Genomic DNA, 20,402 nt, shown 5'->3' with positions numbered 1-20,402 from the left:
ATACCACATTTTCCTTATTCATTCATCCATCAGTGGACACTTGTGTTGCTTCCTCCTCTTGGTTATTGTGAATTGTGCAGCTATGAAAATGGGCATGCAAATATCTCTTTAAGCTCCTGCTTTGAATTCTTTTAGATATGTACCCAGAAGTAGACACAATCCAGTTTGTAACATTTCTGTCACTCCTAAAAATTCTCTCATGCCCATTTGCAATTAATCTCCACCCCATCTGTAGACAACCACTAATCTGCTTTCTGTCTCTATGAATTTGCCTTTTTTTGACATTTAATATAAATGAAATCATATAACATGTCTTTTATACTTGAGGTCCTTCACTTTGATAATGTTTGGGTTTTTTTTTAATTTATTTTTGGCTGCGTTGGGTCTTTGTTGCTGCGGGCGGGCTTTCTCTAGTTGCAACGAGCAGGGGCTACTCTTCATTGTGGTGCACGGGCTTCTCATTGCGGTGGCTTCTCTTGTTGCGGAGCATGGGCTCTAGGCGCGCAGGCTTCAGTAGTTGTGGCTTGCGGGCTCTAGAGCGCAGGCTCGGTAGTTGTGGCTCATGGGCTTAGCTGCTCCGCGGTATGTGGGATCTTCCCGGATCAGGGCTCGAACCCGTGTCCCCTGCATTGACAGGCGGATTCCCAACCAATGCACCACCAGGGAAGCCCTGCATAATGTTTTTAAGGTTAATTCATGTTGTAGTATGTATCAATAGTTCATTCCTTTTTATTGATAAATAAACCCATATTACAGTTTATGGATATACTTTGTTTTGTTGATGGTTGACCAGTTCATGAACATTTTATTTTTCTCAGCTTCTGACTGTTATGAATAATGCTGAAATTAATATTTGCATACATGTCTTTCTGTGGGCATACACTTTTATTTCTCTTGGGTAAATTCCTAGGAGAAAAATTGTTAGTCTGTATGGAAAATTTATGTTTAGGTTTTTAACAGATTGCCAAACTGTTTTCCAAAGTGGCTATATCATTTTCATTCTCAGCAGCAATGTATGAAGATTCTAGTTTCTTCACATCCTTGTCAACATTTGTTTTTTTTAAATTATAACCAGTAAGTTTGTAGTGGTATCTCATTGTGCTTTTAATTTTGCATTCCCCTAATGACTAATAACGTTGAATATTTTTGTATATGCTTGCTAGCCATTCAGGTGTCTTTGGTGAAATATGTATTCAAATCTTTTGCCCATTTTTAGAATTCCATTTTGATTTATCTAGTATTTTAGAGTGTATCTCTTTTTATAGCATTTTGGTGGTTGCTCCAGGTATTATATTATATATACATAACTTATCACAGTCTACTGGTGTCATCATTTTACCAGTTCAAATGAAGTATAGAAATCTTATCCACTTTTATGTCCGCTTACCCTCCCCTATGTATGATGTAATTGTCTTAAATATTTCCTTTACATATATTTAAAAACATATCAGACAGTATTATAATTTTTGCTTCAACCATCAAATGTAATTTAAAAACTCAAGAGGAGAAGGAGAGCCTACTATATTTACCCATATTTTGGCTTACTGTTTTCTTTCTTCCTTCCTGATATTCCACAGTTCTTTGTTTTATCCTTTCCTTTCTGTTTAAAGGACTTCCTTTTAGCCATTCATAGGTTTACTGTCAACAGATTCTCTTTGTTTTCTTCCATTTGAGAACATCTTGATTTCCCCTTCATTCCTGAAGAATATTTTTTCTTAGTATGGGATTTGGGTTGCCAGTTCTTTTCTTTCAGCACTTGAAAAATATGGTGCCACTTCTTTCTGATGTCCAAGGTTTCTGAGGGAAATCTTGTCATTCAAATTGTTTTTTTTCCCCCCCTATAGGTAAGGTTTCATTTTTCTTTGACTGCTTTCAAGATTTTTTTCTCTGCATTTAGTTTTCAAAAGTTTAATTATAATGTGTCTTGACATGGATTTCTTTGGCTTTATCCTGTTTGAGTTTCACTTATTTTCTTGGATCTGTAGGTTAATATCTGTTGCTAAAAATTTGGGAATTGTTTAACCATTGTTTCTTTGAGTACCTTTTTAACCATGCTCTCTCTCTCTCCTTCTTCTGATGCTCTGATTACACCATGTTGGATCTTTCTTTATACTGCTACAGGTCCCGGAGACTCTATTCTTTTTTTTTCAGTCTATTTTCTTTCTGTTGTTCATTGGGTGATTCCTATTGCTGTCTTTCAGTTCATTAATTCTTTCTTCTCTCTTCTCCATTCAGCTGTTGACCCACTGAGCTTATTATTTCAGTTTTCGTAATTTTCAGTTGTAAATATTCCATATGCTTTGAATTGGGCTACATTTGCCTAGAGTAAGGAGCCGATTGTCACAACCTTCATGAAGAAAGTCTAAACCACTTTCTGTTAGCTGGAACTGCTGATACTGAAAGAATAGATGTGACTGGATCTAACTAAGCCTTCTTCTCCTGCTAGTGGTAGGGAGATTCCTGTCCAGGTTATGTTGATACTTTGCGGAAGAAGGAATATACTACTCTTTAAGTGTTATGCTTAGCCAAGAGAGTTTTACAGTGAAGCTGGCCTTTTTTCTTAAGTGTATAACACTTTAGATGCACCCATATCAAAAAAGCATTGTTTGAGTTGAAGCAACAGAGCCCCACGACAAATTGAACCAAAATCTCAAATGTACAGCACTTTACATTCATATTTGAGAAGTTTCCTGCCATTATATCTTTAAATAGATTTTTTGTCCTTTTATCACTCTCTCCTTCTGGGATTCCCATAATGTGTATATTGGTCCATTTAATGGTGTTCCATACATCCCTTAAGCTTTCTTCACTGTTTTTCATTCTTTTTTCTTTTTGTTCTTTTGACTGAATTCTTTCCAGTGACCTGTCTTTTAGTTCACCGCTCCATTCTTCTGCTTGATCTAGTCTGCTGTTTAGCACCTCTAGTGAAATTTTCAGTTATTGTGTTCTTCACCTCTATGATTTCTGTTTGGCACTTTTGAATATTTTCTATCTCTGTGTTGAAATTCTCACTTTGTTCTTGCATTGTTCTCTTGATTTTGATGAGCATCTTTATGAGAGTTATCTATCTTTTTTATTAGAGTTATGAGATTCTCTTTGTTGGAATCTGTGCATTACACAAAGCAAGCACCTCTCTTAGTCTTCATAGACTGGCCTTATACAGGAGAATACCCCTACCAATTAGCCTAGCCAATATTCTTGGGACCTCTACCAACTCTTTCCTTCCCCAGGCTCTAGGACTGGTGAGACAGATGCTGGTCCTTTGGGAGGCCCTGAAGAAGTTGGGGTGCTGGATGCATGAATCAATTCTTTTGCTATCCAGGAGGCAGCTGAGAACTGGCATTTTATATCTACTCACTCTGTGCTGAGCAAGGATCATTGGCATTGACTGGCTTATGTCACCACTTCTGTTCTATCCCAGACTACTAGTCTATACTAGACCTATCAGAGCCCCAAGATTGGCAAGATAGAAGCCAGTCTTCTGGGGAGGCCTTTTGGAAAAGTTGGACTGCTGGACATGCGAACCAATTTCTATCTTCCCCTGAGTGAAGCTGGGAGCTAAGGGGTCTCTTTCAGATCATATGGTGCTGCAATGGGGACAGGGTCTCCAGCAAAAGGGTGTCCCACATCTCCCTACCAGCTTCAATGAATCTGGTTTTGCATTCTCCTGGGATGTTAGAGCCTTTCAGTTAGTTTCTCATTTCTCACAAAAGGAATTTATCCATGAATTTTTGCTGAATCAGTGTGTGTGAGGGGAGAAGGGGAGTCCAGGGCTTCCTACTCAACTGTCTTGCTGATGTCACTCCTCTGTTGTTAACTTTTAAATGAGAATTACTTTCACCTGAAACTTTCACAAGATAGGAACATGGTGTCTTATTCCATGTATTTACACATAAGAATCATCTTTTTAAGAATCGTTTTAAGGATCATCTAGTTCAGAAATCATTTTGATCATTCTTTCTTTGCTTTGCAATCCATAATGACTTCCAGTGATTGCTTGAAGAAGATTGACTACTGATGGTGACTTTAATGCTCTCCGCTGCCCAACTCCTCACTTTACCTATCCTAACCTACTAGAGAAAACTTATTTGAGTTTAATTTGTTCCAGAGTTCACACACGCACATCTGTCAACTTCCTTAATCCATATATTTATAAGTAATTTCTTTTAAGAAAGTTTTCATTGCAGTAAAAATTTATCAGTTTAAATTTAATGGAGGGAATACTGCCCAAATTTGTGAAGCATGCATTCTAAAGTATTGTAAAAAGACATGTAGCATAGCTGTTTTCAAGTAATGATTTATATTTACAGAAGATAAACTAAGATAAATTTACTGATGACTGAGCCATGTATTGTTACAAAAGCTTATTCCAATTTATCATTTGAGATTGAAGGTTTTCTACTTCTGTTTCTGCTACTAAGAAACAGACTGCTAGGGAATTTTAAATTGTTAGAGAATTAAATGGGGGAAATTATATAATATTTTTGATCCTATGTATTTTTAGTTGTGGTATTGTCAGTGCAATTAAATTGGCACTTCCTTAGATACAAAGGCTATGGGAGAGTGGAATAATATATTTCAAACTCTGATTTTATAACTTATTAATTTCCTTTTTTTTTAATTTTTAAAAAATTTTTATTTTATTTATTTATTTTTGGCTGTGTTGGGTCTTTGTTGCTGCATGTGGGCTTTCTCTAGTTGTGGTGAGCAGGAGCTACTCTTCGTTGTGGTGCACGGGCTTCTCACTGCGGTGGCTTCTCTTATTGCGGAGCACGGGCTCTAGGCACACAGGGTTCAGTAGTTGTGGCTTGCAGGCACTACAGGCAGGCTCAGTAGTTGTGGCGCATGGGCTTCGTTGCTCCACAGCATGTGGGATCTTCCCGGACCAGGGATCGAACCTGTGTCCCCTGCACTGGCAGGCAGATTCTTATCCACTGCGCCACCAGGGAAGCCCTTAATTTTCATATTATTAAAGATTCTGGTAATGCTTCTCACATATAATATTTCTGAAGTTTTTAATATTTTGTTAGTGTGTTAGAACTAAAATTCATCTTACTATTGGTGTTTTGCTTTTGACTTATACTTAATGCTTATTAGCATACTGCTTTATTTTCAGCATTGACTGATGTCATCAAAGCTATTGATAAAATTAAAGATGAAAATATTGATTATGGGGATCTGAATACTTGTCTTCAAAATTTTGGAGTTTACCCTTCTAAGCCAGAATTTCAGAAGATCACAGAGTTGACTGAAGCTGGTGGTAAGTGATATATTTTCAGGAAAACTGGGTTGATGCATGTGAAAAGAGGATCAGTTTGCTATTCTTTTCCTCAGAATGATGACTTTATAATTTTTGTTAGAAAAAGAGTCCATTAAAATTAAGCCAATACTGAAAAGTACAAAAATACTCAAAAGTACAGCAAGACACTCAAAATCTCATTGTCCAGAAATAAGCAGTCTTAATAGTCTTTTCAAACCTTTTTTTCCTAGGCAAAAATGCAAACAAAAAGAAAGTAGGGTTTGTGATTTTGCTTTCTGATTGACAGAAGTTAGGACAAAAGGTATTAAGTGGGACAAAGAAGGACTGTTTATTATGTCAAAGCTGACAATTCATAATAAAGGTACCAATTTTTTTAGGTGCCTGTAGAACATAGCAGCAACTTTCCTAAAGAGAAAGGGTGAGAGTGAGGTAGAGGGGTGGGTGAGGTTATAGATGAAATAATAATGGCCATAAGTTGATAATATTTGCAACCAGGGAGAGTACATGAGTGTGCATTGCCATGTACTTTCTTTTTTTTTTTTTAATTTATTTAATTAATTAATTTATTTTTTTGGCTGTGTTGGGTCTTCGTTGCTGCACGCAGGCTTTCTCTAGTTGTGGCGAGCGGGGGCTACTCTTTGTTGCAGTGCATGGGCTTCTCATTGTGGTGGCTTCTCTTGTTGTGGAGCACAGGCTCGAGGCGTGTGGGCTTCAGCAGTTGTGGCACATGGCCTCAGTAGTTGTGGTACGCAGGCTCTAGAGCACAGGCTCAGTAGTTGTGGCACATGGGCTTAGTTGCTCCGTGGCATGTGGGATCTTCCCAGACCAGGGCTCGAACCCGTGTCCCCTGCATTGGCAGGTGGATTCTTAACCACTGCGCCACCAGGGAAGTCCATCATATACTTTCTATTTTGTATGTATTTACAATTTTTCATAATAAAAAGTAGGTGTGTGTGTGTGTGTGTGTGTGTGTGGTGTTGAAGGAGACCAGCTTTCTTGGATATCAAGTCTCGTTATAAAGCTATAGTAATTTAAACAGTGTGAGAATGGCACAGGGATAGAGAAATTGACCAATAGGACAAGATAAGGAACTTCCAAATCTATCTACATACGTATATGGCAACATATATAATGAGGTGTTAGATCACAGCAGGGAAAAGAAGCACCACTTAATAAATGGTGCTGGAATAATTAACTTTTCAAATGGAAAAAAATGGAATTGGATCCTTATCTATATACCATATTCAGTAATAATTTCCAGATGTGAACAGTAAAAGTTTTAGGAAAAAAAGAAGAAAAATTTTCTGACTTAGAGTTAGGAGGGATTTTTTTTTAAAAATACAAAATCACTAAGCAGGAGAGAAAAGATTGATAAATTTGGTTACATTAAAATTAAGAACTTCTCTTTACTAAAACATAATACAAGGAGAACAAGCCACAAACTGAGTAAAGATTATTTGCAACACTTATAACAGCAAAGGATTGTTGTAGAGAATATATAGGGAACCCCTATAAATTAAATAACAACCCAATAGAAAAATGGCTAAATTTCAAGAACAGTCATTTCCACGTGAAGAAACACAAATTGCTAATAATCATATGAAAAGCTTCTCAACATCATTAGTAATCAGGGAAATGCAAAATTTAGGTCACAGTTAGATAACTTTTTATACCCACTAAATTGGTAAAAATTAAGATGTCTGTTAATCTAAGTGTTGGTAAATATGGTGAAAGTGATAAAACAACTTTGAAAAACATTATGTAGTATTTTGTAAGGTTTTCATATCCCTGTGGCTTAGAAAAATCCACTTTTAGCTATAAATTCAAGGAAATCTCTTGCACTGATTTACAAGGAGACATATTCAAGAATGTTCGTGGCAACACTGATCTTAACAATAACAACAAAAAAAGAAACAACATGATCAGTGACAGAATGTATAAATTGTGGTATATACCTTTGCTGTATAATGGAATACTAATGGTGTACACATTAGTGAAAATGAACATAGCAATATAGCATATGGATGATTGTTAGATATATAATATTGAATGAAAAAAGCAAGTCTCAGATTGCTATAGTGTAACAAAAGCTTGAAAACAAAATTAAAAATAATTTATTTATCCAGTTACAAATTATATGTAAAAGAGCAAAAGTTTGGTAAATTTTAAAAATTCAGTAATATTCTCTTTGTGGGGGAAGCAGGATAATGGAATGGGAAAAGCACAGAGGCTATGGTATTAATAATCTTCTTCAGCTGGGTGGTGGCTTCCCAGTGGTTTGATGTATAATCACGCTTCATAACGAATATATGTTGCAAATATTTAGAAAGTTATATGTTCCTGTTAGGGAATGTAAATCTTAACTAACTCTATAATTCCGCCAGAATTTTTCAAGGTCTCATTTTTTTTGTCTCCAAAAATTTGGCTAAGAATACAAAGTGATTTGGTGCTCTTTGAAGTAAACGCTCAAAGATATTTAATATTGGGAATAGGAAGTATACTGTGCTGTATTTTTTACAGTGCATTAGAATTTTTTTTCTCACTGGGGTAAGCAAAGGACTAGGGTTATCAAAAGCTCATTATATTTATATAAAACCTGTATATCTGGCCTTAGAAAATTCTTAGAAATATTTTATCCATTCTAACATTGGGATATTATGAAGAGTTATACATAATCAAGGAAAGCCATTGTCTAGGTATAAAATGACTATTAAGATGTTTAATGGTTTCAATAGTATACTAAAGATATCAGTGTGAATGTTAGCCTGATGTAGAAGAAACAGAGAGTCGAGAGAGCTTGCTTCTAATTCCTGATCTTGCATTTCCTACTGGGAACGTAGAAAAAAAAAACATATCACGTATAAGTGTTTTCTTTTAAACATGTAAAATAACATACTAATTCTTTACCTACATATTTTACTGAGTTGTTGCAAGACCAAGACAAGATAATATAAGTTTAAAGTTAAAAATGTTGTACACTTGTGACTAGAAGGATTTTGATAAATTTTCTTGGTATTTTCAGGGTTTAGCTTTTGCCTGTAAATTGAATTGCTTTTCCCCCTTATACCCATATATCTTAGTGGTTAGTATTAGCTGTTGGATATAATTATGTTATCTCCCTGAATATATAACTTATTTTATGTAATTCAGTATTTATCATAATAATTTAATACTTGAAGGTACTGAAGAAAATGTGTTTTTTTCCCTTCAGAAACAAAAAAAGTGAATTTTAAAGAATTCGTTGATACTATGATGAGCAACACGGAACGCTTCTCTGAAAAATTATGTTAGAACATCGTATCTTGTGCTTTTTGTGGACTAAATGGCTTGACAGATTTTAGAAGAGTATAATGTATTAAAAGAGCTAGCCATCCTAAAGATCATCAGGCAAATAAATGCCTGGCTTCCTGCTATGTTTGATCTTAATCTTCTCCATTACTGATTCCTAAATTTAGAACTTCCACATGCAAATGAATTGAAAGCTATCATAATCTTAACTGTTCAACCTCACACTTTATTATAAAGAGCTAGAACCACATATATGAAATTCATATTTTGGGAAGGTTTAAAATGTTTTCTTACTTTGGGAAAGTGATGCCATCTAGTGACCATAGCTGAGTTCTATAATGCAGAATTTCTGGTTTCAGCTGTTCATATTTTTTCTCATCTTCCACTTTATTCAGTAACATTTATTGAGCCATTACTATGTACCAGATTATATGTTAAGCTGTGAGAGTGCTAAGATGAAGAAGACAGTCTTTGTCACTAAGAAGCTCACTATAAAAAAATGTAAGGTCATATATGTATATTGGAGTGAAATTAGTACTTTGAAGATTGGGGCTAAAAGTAGGATTGTGTTTTGTGCCACATATTAGGTAATAGGGCACTTTAAGTAACAGCTATTTTTACCTTATATATCAATTTAATTTGTCTCCTATACAAGGAAACACAATTGATTAATTGGATGAAAGGATTATTTGCATTGTCAGGCACTTTTCCTAGGAATTTCAGTTTCATGGAGATAAAAAATTTTATTAGCACAGGGTTGTATAATATCTTATTCATATCTGTAGTTATATTTCCTTTCTCACTCTTTTTCTTCAAGTACTTTTTTAATTAAAGTAAATGCCAATAGAAAATAATTTTAATAAAACCATTTCAAGCACATCCAATGACTGGACATATATTTTTACATTGTGTACTCATTCAGATTTTATGTAAGCCACTTGATCATTCCATGTGGCTGTCATAGAATTTTAGTTTTTATTCTTTTATCTTGGTTTTTATTCATTTACTTAATTTTATTTTTTGTAGTTTACAAGATAATGGCTATAATTCCTTGTGCTATACAATATATCTTTGTTGCTTATCTATTTTATACATAGTAGTTTGTATCTCTTAATCCCATACAGCTGTCTTGTCCCATCCCCCTCTTCCCTCTTGCCTCTCCCCACTGATAACCACTGGTTTGTTTTCTATAACTGTGAGTCTGGTTTTGTTCTGCTGTATACATTCACTTGTTTTATTTTTTCAGATTCCACACAAAAGTGATTTCATGCAGTATTTGTCCTTCTCTGTCTGACTTATTTCACTAAGCATCATATTCTCTAGATCCATCCAAATTGCTGCAAATGGCAGAATTTTGTTCTTTTTTATGGCTGAGTAATATTCCATTGTGTGTGTGTGTGTGTGTGTGTGTGTGTGTGTATACACACACATACCGTTTCCTCTTTATCCATTTATTTGTTGATGGACACTTAGATTGCTTCCATATTCTTGGCTATTGTAAATAGTGCTGCTGTGAACATTGGGGTGCATCTATCTTTTGAAATTAGTGTTTTCTGTTTTTCCAAATATATACCCAGGAGTGAAATTGCTGGACATATGGTAGTTCTATTTTAGCTTTTTGAGGAAGCTCCATGCTGTTTTCCTCAGTGACTGCAACAAATTACATCCCCACCAACAGTGTACAAGGGTTCCCGTTTCTCTATATCCTTGCTGATATTTGTTATTTGTGGACTTTTTGATGATAGCCATTCTGACAGGTGTGAGGTGATATGTCACTGTGGTTTTGATTTGCATTTCTTTAATAATTAGTGATGTTGAGCTTCCTTTCACGTGCCTTTTAGCCATCTGTATGTCTTCTTTGGAAAAACCTCTATTCAGGGCTTCTGCCCATTTTTTGATTGGGTTGTTTTAAACTGGTAGTCATTTAAGTTCAAACACATTCTAAAAGGTCTACAGTTTTTACTCACCTCCCCCACATTTTGTGTTTTTGATGTCATATTTTGCATCTTCATGTTTATCTCTCAACTGTTTATTGTACTTATATTTGCTATTACATTTTTTTCCAGATGGTATTCTTCTGTATCACTTTAGTCTGCCAGTCATTCCTTCTAGTATTTTTTTTATTTCAACTATTGAATTCTTCATTTCTGATTAAGTCTTTTTTACATTTTCTAGTTCCTTGTTAAATTTTTCACTGTTCATCTATTCTTTTCCCTAATTCAGTTAACATTTTTATTACCAATGCTTTGAATTCTTTATCTGGTGAATTGTTTATTTGTTTCATTATTAATTTTTTTCAGGGGTTTTCTTTGGCTCTTTCAATTGAGAGCAATTCCTCTGCCTTTTCATTTTGCTTAACTTTCTCTGCCTCTGTTTAGGTAAAACAGTTACCTACTGTGGTCTTGAAGGGGTTTTCTTATGTGGGGGCATCCCTATACAGACAGGGTGTGCACAATACCTTTGGTGGGAGAGCTGGATTTGGCATGGACACAGGTCACATCTTTTCTCAGAGTGTGCTGGCAGCTATCGCCTGGTAGGGGCGGGGCTAGAGATGCAGGGGCTAGAGATGGAGTGAGGTGTGAGGTAGGACTTCTCTGCTCAGTGGCCATCACTGCCCTATCAGGGCGGGGTTTGATCCCAAGTTGCTGAAGCAGAAGCCCTGAGGGTTGGGCCAGGCCTGGCTCTGTTCTCTTTAAGTGTGTGCTTTCCCTTCTTCCTGCTCCGGGACCCTTGCCTGAAAGGGGAGGAGAGCTGAAGCAAGTGGGGTCCATGCAGGTTCTCGGCTTGTATCGGTCACAGACAGAGGTCTGAGGTATCTCCAATATGCTACCTGTGCAGGGGCCAGCAGTTGTTTCCATCACTCCACTCAGATGCAGTATTGGGTGCAAGTCTACTTTGTCCTTCACATCCGATCACTGCCCCCAGCCTCCACTGCCCCCACCCTGTTGTGGAGCCACACCACAGGGCAGGCGGGGCCTGTGTGGACTCTCAGGGTGTATTGGGGGTGAGCTGTGGTAGAGTGGCCACCCTCAAAGAACTGGACTGTTCCTGATGTGTTGCTTGTGTAAGCACCAGTAAATATAATTGATATTATATCAATTAAGAATATCATTGATATTCTTAATTTAGCATTAGAATATGTTTTATGTTTGAGGTTGAAGGGGAATCTGGCTATTCTCAGTCTACCATATTGCCAGTTCTCTCTTTAAAAGCACTCATTCAGGTTTTTGACCTTGCCACTTCATACTAGCTTTTTACGAAAAGTTAAATCTCATCTTGCTAAATCCAGTGGTCAATTTTCTGTCTTTATCTTGTTTACCTCTAGCAGGTTTTAATATGTTTCTTCTTAAAAATTTCTCTTCTCCTGTCTTCTGTGACACTGTAGTCTCCTAATGTCCCTCTCATCTTATTGGCTCTTCCTTTTTTAAAAAAATGAGGTATAATTGACATTGTGTAAGTTTAAGGTGTGCAGTCTGTTGATTTGATACACTTATACATTGCAGTATGATTACCACCGTAGTGTTTAACTAACACCTCCATCACATCACATAAATATTATTTCTTTTTTGTGGTGAGAACATTTAAGATTTAGTCTCTTAGCAACTTTCAAGTGTATAATACAGTATTAACTATAATCACAATGCTGTGCATTAGATCCCCAAGGCTCATTAATCTTCTAATTGCAAGTTAGTATCCTTTCACCAACATCTCCCCAGTTCCCCCACTCCCCAACCCCTGGTAACCACCATTCTATTCTCTGTTTCTATGAGTTCTGCTTTTTTAGATTCCACATATAAGTGAGATCTTAGAGTATTTGTCTTTCTCTGTCTGACTTATCTCACTTAAAGTAATACCCTCAAGTTCACAAATGGCAGAATTTCCTTCTTTCTCGTGGCTAAATAATATCCCATTGTATATATACCCCTTCCTTTTTGGTCTTGTTTGCTGGCTGCTTCTTTTCTGGATGACTTTTAAATATTAGTGTGATCCCAGATTCCATTCTGAGTCCCATTCTCTAAGGCTTTTCCTGAGTGATCTTATTGCTTTAAAATAATATCTGTATCCTTTTGACACCCTATTTATCTCAAACTTAATGTGTATGAAAAAGAATTCTTATTCTTTCCCTGGTCTTTTCTATATCAGCTGTTGATACCACTCTCCACCCAGTTGCTCAGGTCTCAAACCTATAAGTTCTTCATGGCCCCCGCCCCCTTAGACTGTTATTCAGTTCATCATTAAATACTCTCAGCTTCATGCTCAAAATGTATCCTGTATTTGTTCACTTCTCCTTATCTCTATCACTTTCACCCTTGTTGAAACCACTATCATTTTTTTTTGTGACCTAGTACAATAGCTTCCTAACTGCTTGATCTTCAGAAAGTTCATTGTCTACATAGCAACAGAGTGACCTTTTATACTTTTGTAACATGATAACTCCACTCCCCTGTTAAAGCTTTCCAAAGGTTTTCTATTGGAATTTTAATCAAACAAAATTTCCTTCCATGGTCTGCGGTGGTATATTAAAGAGGAAGTAGTTATTCAGGAAAGAATTTTTTGGGGAGATATAGAGCAAAAGCTATTTAATTCATGGTTTTATCAGTTGGACATGTTTGTGAATTCAGCCTTTTGTAAATCTATAGTTCAATGGAAGTTATTCTTTATAATGATTATTTAGAGGTGCAGACACTATAAGTTCGTGAAATATTTTAGAATCTTCAAAGATATACTTAATTTTGTGTTATTTTATTCTGCTTTAATATTTGAAAATTGGCAATTAATTTATACTGTATTTGTTACTCTTCTTAACCATAAAAATGTCAATTCCTAACTATTCCAGATAATAGTTTACTGTATTAACTTCTTGAACAAGTATGTTGTAAAACTTGTGTTTTATGTACCCTTTAGTATTGCCTGATACTATTGAAAACCTCCACAATCTTAGCAAAGAGAAGATGAGTGCTCCTGACCTGTGGAATACTCTGTCTAGTTTGAAAAGTAATTTAAAAAAAGACGAATTCCTAGCTGCACTGAAGTTAGCAACAGTTGATGATGAGTATTCCAAATACTAAAATTAAAAGATATATGGTTTTATCCTCTATCAATCTTTATTTGTCCTTGTATCTTGTATTTGGCTGATACGCCAATATATACATTTAGGAAATATAAAGAAAGTTCAGATTGTTTGACTGTTCTATAGAAAAATATTAATATCTAATGTATTATTACTCTACATTGATCAAATATGTATTGACTGTAACCGGATGAGGCCAGCAAGTTTGGCTCCTTGCTGATTGAAAGGCCAATACTCAAGAGACAAGTGTTGGTGGAAAAGGAAAAGTTGTTTTATTCGGGAGGCCAGCAACCTGGGAAGATTGTGGACCAATGTCCTAGGACCATCTCCAAGTTGTTGGTTAGGAGAGAGAGGTTTTAAAATCAGTGTGGGGGAGGGGGCTGCAGGGTGTGTGAACAGCTTGTGCACAATCTCGGATTCGTTGGTATCAAGGTAAAGTTTCAGGCAACACCAGTCCTCTGGCTTTAATTGGTTTAGGTTCTATGTGCTTGCAGTTAGCAGTTTTCATCTGAGGGGGGTCTGCTTCCTGTAAAAACAACTGAGGAATATGTGTTAGGCCTTTATCGATATCTTCAGGGAACTGGGAGGTCAGTGACTCTGCTATGTGGCTGGTTTGTAGTCTAAATTATTACCAGTTTCCTGGCCCAACAGATAGCTATTCTTTGTTTTTACATCTTCACATTTCATAATCATTAACTTTTTTTTTTTAACATCTTTATTGGAGTATAATTGCTTTACATTGTTGTGTTAGTTTCTGCTGTGTAACAAAGTGAATCAGCTATACGTATACTTATATCCCCATATCCCTTCCCTCTTGCATCTCCCTCCCACCCTCCCTATCGCACCCCTCTAGGTGGTCAAAAGGCACTGTGCTGATCTCCCTGTGCTATGCAGCTGCTTCCCACTAGCTATCTATTTTACATTTGGTAGTGTATATATGTCCATGCCACTCTCTCACTTCGTCCCAGCTTACCCTTCCCCATCCCGGTGTCCTTAAGTCCATTCTCTACATCTGCCTCTTTATTCCTGTCTGGCCCCTAGGTTCTTCAGAACCACTTTTTTTTTAGATTCCATATATATGTGTTAGCATATGATATTTATTTTTCTCTTTGTGACTTACTTCACTCTGTATGACAGATTCTAGGTCCATTCACCTCACTACAAATAACTCAATTTTGAGTTATTTTGAGTCAGTTTTACTTCTTCTTTTCCAATTTGGATTCCTTTTATTTCTTTTTCTTCTCTGATTGCTGTGGCTCTAACTTCCAAAACTATGTTGAATAATAGTGGTGAGAGTGGGCAGCCTTGTCTTGTTCCTGATCTTAGAGGAAATGGTTTCAGTTTTTCACCATTGAGAACGATGTTGACTGTGGGTTTGTCATATATGGCCTGTATTATGTTGAGGTAAGCTCCCTCTGTGCCTACTTTCTGGAGAGTTTTTATCATAAATGGGTGTTGAATTTTGTCAAAAGCTTTTTCTGCATCTATTGAGATGATCATATGGTTTTTCTCCTTCAATTTGTTAATGTGGTGTATCACATTGATCGATTTGCATATGTTGAAGAATCCTTGCATTCTTGGGATAAACCGCACTTGATCACGACGTATGATCCTTTTAATGTGCTGTTGGATTCTGTTTGCTAGTATTTTCTTGAGGATTTTTGCATCTATGTTCATCAGTGATATTAGCCTGTATTTTTCTTTTTTTGTGACATCTTTGTCTGGTTTTGGTATCGGGGTGATGGTGGCCTCATAGAATGAGTTTGGGAGTGTTCCTCCCTGTGTTATGTTTTGGAAGAGTTTGAGAAGGATGGGTGTTAGCTCTTCTCTAAATGTTTGATAGAATTCGCCTGTGAAGCCATCTGGTCCTGGACTTTTGTTTGTTAGATTTTTAACCACAGTTTCAATTTCAGTGCTTGTGATTGGTCTGTTTCTATTTTCTATTTATTCCTGGTTCAGTCTCGGAAGGTTGTGCTTTTCTAAGAATTTGTCTGTTTCTTCCAGGTTGTCCATTTTATTGGCATGTAGTTGCTTGTAGTAATCTCTCATGATCGTTTGTAGTTCTGCAGTGGCAGTTGTTACTTCTCCTTTTTCATTTCTAGCTCTGTTGATTTGAGTCTTCTCCCCTTTTTTCGTGATGAGTCTGGCTAAGGGTTTATCAATTTTGTTTATCTTCTCAAAGAACCAGCTTTTAGTTTTATTGATCTTTGCTATCATTTACTGCATTTCTTTTTCATTTCTTTCTGATCTAAGCTTATGATTTCTTTCCTTCTACTAACTTTGGGGTTTTTTTGTTCTTCTTTCTCTAATTGCTTTAGATGTAAGGTTAGGTTGTTTATTTGAGATGTTTCTTGTTTCTTGAGGTAGGATTGTATTGCTCTAAACTTCCCTCTTAGAACTGCTTTTGCTGCATCCCATAGGTTTCGGGCCATCGTGTTTTTTTTGTTGTTGTTGTTGTTGTTTTTTAAACTTTGGGTTTATTTATTTATTTATTTATGGCTGTGTTGGGTCTTCGTTTCTGTGCGAGGGCTTTCTCTAGTTGCGGCAAGTGGGGGCCACTCTAAATTGCGGTGCATGGGCCTCTCATTATTGCGGCCTCTCTTGTTGCGGAGCACAGGCTCCAAACGCGCAAGCTCAGTAATTGTGGCTCACGGGCCTAGTTGCTCCGCGGCATGTGGGATCTTCCCAGACCAGGGCTCGAACCCGTGTCCCCTGCATTGGCAGGCAGACTCTCAACCACTACGCCACCAGGGAAGCCCCTGGCCATCGTGTATTAATTGTCATTTGTTTCTAGGTATTTTTTTATTTCCTCTTTGATTTCTTCAGTGATCTCTTGGTTATTTAGTAGTGTATTGTTTAGCCTCCATGTGTTTGTATTTTTTGCAGTTTTTTTCCTGTAATTAATATCTAGGCTCATAGCGTTGTGGTCGGAAAAGATACTTGATACGATTTCAATTTTCTTAAATCTACCAAGGCTTGATTTGTGACCCAAATCACAAATCTATCCTGGAGAATGTTCCAGGAGCACTTGAGAAGAAAGTGTATTCTGTTGTTTTTGGATGGAATGTACGATAAATATCAATTAAGTCCCTCTTGTGTTTCCTTATTTATTTTCATTTTGGTTGATCTGTCCATTGGTGAAAGTGGGGTGTTAAAGTCCCCTACTGCTATTCTGTTACTGTCGATTTCCCCTTTTATGGCTGTTAGCATTTGCCTTATGTATTGAGGTGCTCCTATGTTGGGTGCATAAATATTTACAATTGTTATATCTTCTTCTTGGATTGATCCTGTGATCATTATGTAGTGTCCTTCTTTGTCTCCTGTCATAGTCTTCATTTTAAAGTCTATTTTATCTGATATAAGAATTGCTACTCCAGCTTTCTTTTGATTTCCATTTGCATGGAATATCTTTTTCCATCCCCTCACTTTCAGTCTGTATGTGTCCCTAGGTCTGAAGTGGGTCTCTTGTAGACAGCATATATACGGGTCTTGTTTTTGTATCCATTCAGCCAGTCTATGTCTTTTGGTTGGAGCATTTAATCCGTTTCCATTTAAGGTAATTATCGATATGTATGTTCCTGTTACCATTTTCTTAATTGTTTTGGGTTTGTTATTGTAGGTCTTTTCCTTCTCTTGTGTTTGCTGTGTAGAGAAGTTCCTTTAGCATTTGTTGTAAAGCTAGTTTGGTGGTGCTGAATTCTCTTAGCTTTTGCTTGTCTGTAAAGATTTTAATTTCTCCCTCAAATCTGAATGAGATCCTTGTCAGGTAGAGTAATCTTGGTTGTAGGTTTTTCCCTTTCATCACTTTAAATATGTCCTGCCACTCCCTTCTGGCTTGCAGAGTTTTTGCTGAAAGATCAGCTGTTAACCTTATGGGGATTCCCTTGTATGTTATTTGTTGCTTTTCCCTTCCTGCTTTTAATATTTTTTGTGTTTAATTTTTGATAGTTTGATTAATATGTGTCTTGGCTTGTTTCTCCTTGGATTTATCCTGTATGGGACTCTCTGCGCTTCCTGGACTTGATTCACTATTTCCTTTCCCATATTAGGGAAGTTTTCAACTATCATCTCTTCAAATATTTTCTCAGTCCCTTTCTTTTTCTCTTCTTCTTTTGAGACCCCTATAATTTGAATGTTGGTGTGTTTAATGTTGTCCCAGAGGTCTCTGAGGCTGTCCTCAATTCTTTTCATTCTTTTTTCTTTATTCTGCTCTGTAGTAGTTATTTCCACTATTTTATCTTCCAGGTCACTTATCCGTTCTTCTGCCTCAGTTGTTCTGCTATTGATTTCTTCTAGAGAATTTTTAATTTCATTTATTGTGTTGTTCATCAATGTTTGTTTGCTCTTTAGTTCTTCTAGTTCCTTATTAAACTTTTCTTGTATTTTCTCCATTCTATTTCCAAGGTTTTGGATCATCTTTACTACCATTTCTCTGAATTCTTTTTCAAGTAGACTGCCTATTTCCTCTTCATTTGTTTGGTCTGGTGGGTTTTTACCTTGCTCCTTCGTCTGCTGTGTATTTCTCTGTCTTCTCATTTTGCTTAACTTACTGTGTTTGGGGTCTGCTTTTTGCAGGCTGCAGGGTCGTAGTTCCCCTTGTTTTTGGTGTCTGCCCCCAGTGGGTAATGTTGGTTCAGTAGGTTGTGTAGGCTTCCTGGTGGAGGGGACTGGTGCCTGTGTTCTGCTGGATGAGTCTGGATCTTGTCTTTCTGTTGAGCAGAACCATGTCTGGTGGTGTGTTTTGGGGTGTCCTTGAGCTTATTATGATTTTAGGCAGCCTCTCTCCTATTGGGTGGGTTTGTGTTCCTGTCTTGCTAGTTGTTTGGCATGGGGTGTCCCGCACTGGAGCTTGCTGGGTGTTGAGTAGAGCTGGGTCTTAGTGTTGAGACGGAGATCTCTGGGAGAGCTCTCGCCGATTGATATTATGTGGGGCCAGTTGGTCTCTGGTGGTCCAATGTCCTGAATTTGGCTCTCTCACCTCAGAGGCTCAGGCCTGACAGCCAGCTGGAGCACCAAGACCCTCTCAGTCACACAGCTCAGAAGAAAAGGAAGAAAAAAAAGAAAGAAAGAAAAATAAAATAAAACGTTATTAAAATAAAAATTTTTTTTAAATATTAAAATAAGAAAATTTTAACAAGTAATAAAAAAAGGAAAAAAAAAGAAAAGAGCAACCAAACCAATAAGCAAATCCACCAATGCTAGTAAGTGCTAACAACTAAACTAAGATAAACATAAAAATCAGAAACTGGTTAGTTGCATACAGCAAACTCCAAGTCTACAGTTGCTCCCAAAGTCCACTTCCTCTATTTTGGGATGATTCTTTATCTATTCAGGTATTCCACAGATGCAGGGTACATCAAGTTGATTGTGGAGATTTAATCCACTGCTTCTGAGGCTGCACGGAGAAATTTCTCTTTCTCTTCTTTGTTTGCACAGCTCCTGGGGTTCAGCTTTGGATTTGGCCCTGCCTCTGCATGTGGGTCGCCCTCTCGCATCTGTTCTTCTCCCAGACAGGAGGGGGTTGAAGGAGTGGCTGTTAGGGGGCTCTGGCTCACTCAGGCTTGGGGGAGGGAGGGGTACAGAATGCGGGGGGGCGGGTAGCCTGCAGCAGCAGAGGCCAGCATGATGTTGCAACAGCTTGAGGCATGCTGTGTGTTCTGCTGGAGAAGTTGTCCCTGGATCACGGGACCCTGGCAGTGGCGGGCTGCACAGGCTCCTGGGTGGGGAGGTGTGGATAGTGACCTGGGCTCGCACACAGGATTCTTGGTGGCTGCAGCAGCAGCATTAGCATTTCCTGCCCATTTCTCGTGTCCGCACTGATAGCCGCAGCTCATGCCCGTCTCTGGAGCTTGTTTAGGTGGTGCTCTGCCTTCTGTGGGCAGACAGGGAAGGAATCCCCTTACCTTGCACACCCCAAAACAATGGTCTCTTGACTCTTAAGCAGTTCCAGACTTTTTCCCAACTCCCTCTCATTTAGCTATGGTGCATTAGCCCCCTTCAGGCTGTGTTCACACAACCAACCCCTCCTCTCCCTGGGTCCTCTCCCTGGGATCTGACCTCCAAAGCCCGAGCCTCAGCTCCCAGCCCCCACCCGCCCCGGCAGGTGAGCAGACAAGCCTCTCAGCCTGGTGAGTGCTGGTCGGCACCAATCCTCTGTGCGGGAATCTCTCTGCTTTGCCCTCTGCACCCCTGTTGCTGTGCTCTCCTCTGTGGCTCCGAAGCTTCCCCCCACCCCGCCCACCCCTTGTCTCTGCCAGTGAAGGGGCTTCCTAGTGTGTGGAAACTTTTCCTCCTTCACAGCTCCCTCCCAGAGGTGCAGGTCCTGTCCCTAGTCTTTTGTCTCTGTTTTTTCTTTTTTCTTTTACCCTACCCAGGTACATGGGGAGTTTCTTGCCTTTTAGGAAGTCTGAGGTCTTCTGCCAGCATTCAGTAGGTGTTCTGTAGGAGGTGTTCCACATGTAGATGTATTTTTGATGTATTTGTGGGGAGGAAGGTGATCTCCACATCTTACTCCTCCGCCATCTTGAAGGTCCTCCCCATAGTCATTAACTCTTGAGCCAGCCTTTTGAGACTCCGGGGAAGCCTGGGAGAGTAAAGCTTTTCTACATATAAGAGGCAGGTGGGGGCTTCCCTGGTGGCGCAGTGGTTGAGAATCTGCCTGCCAATGCAGGGGACATGGGTTCGAGCCCTGGTCTGGGAAGATCCCACATGCCACGGAGCAACTGGGCCTGTGAGCCACAACTACTGAGCCTGCACGTCTGGAGCCTGTGCTCCGCAACAAGA

The 20,402-nt window shown here is 38.1% G+C and overlaps 1 protein-coding gene across 1 annotated transcript in view; it reads left to right on the top strand.

Moving 5' to 3' along the window:
- Positions 1-20,402, top strand: part of EFCAB13 (EF-hand calcium binding domain 13) — a 117,477-nt gene that overhangs the window by 72,529 nt on the left and 24,546 nt on the right. Inside the window, 3 exon segments of the mRNA XM_068531738.1 lie at positions 5,117-5,260; positions 8,472-8,546; positions 13,454-13,596. Coding sequence (XP_068387839.1) covers positions 5,117-5,260; positions 8,472-8,546; positions 13,454-13,596 — 362 coding nt within the window.

This window comes from Eschrichtius robustus, chromosome 20 (genome assembly GCF_028021215.1).
Source record: "Eschrichtius robustus isolate mEscRob2 chromosome 20, mEscRob2.pri, whole genome shotgun sequence".
Lineage (NCBI taxonomy): Eukaryota > Metazoa > Chordata > Mammalia > Artiodactyla > Eschrichtiidae > Eschrichtius > Eschrichtius robustus.
The sequence above is the reverse complement of the archived record's forward strand: the minus strand, read 5'-3'. Positions and strand labels throughout refer to the sequence as shown.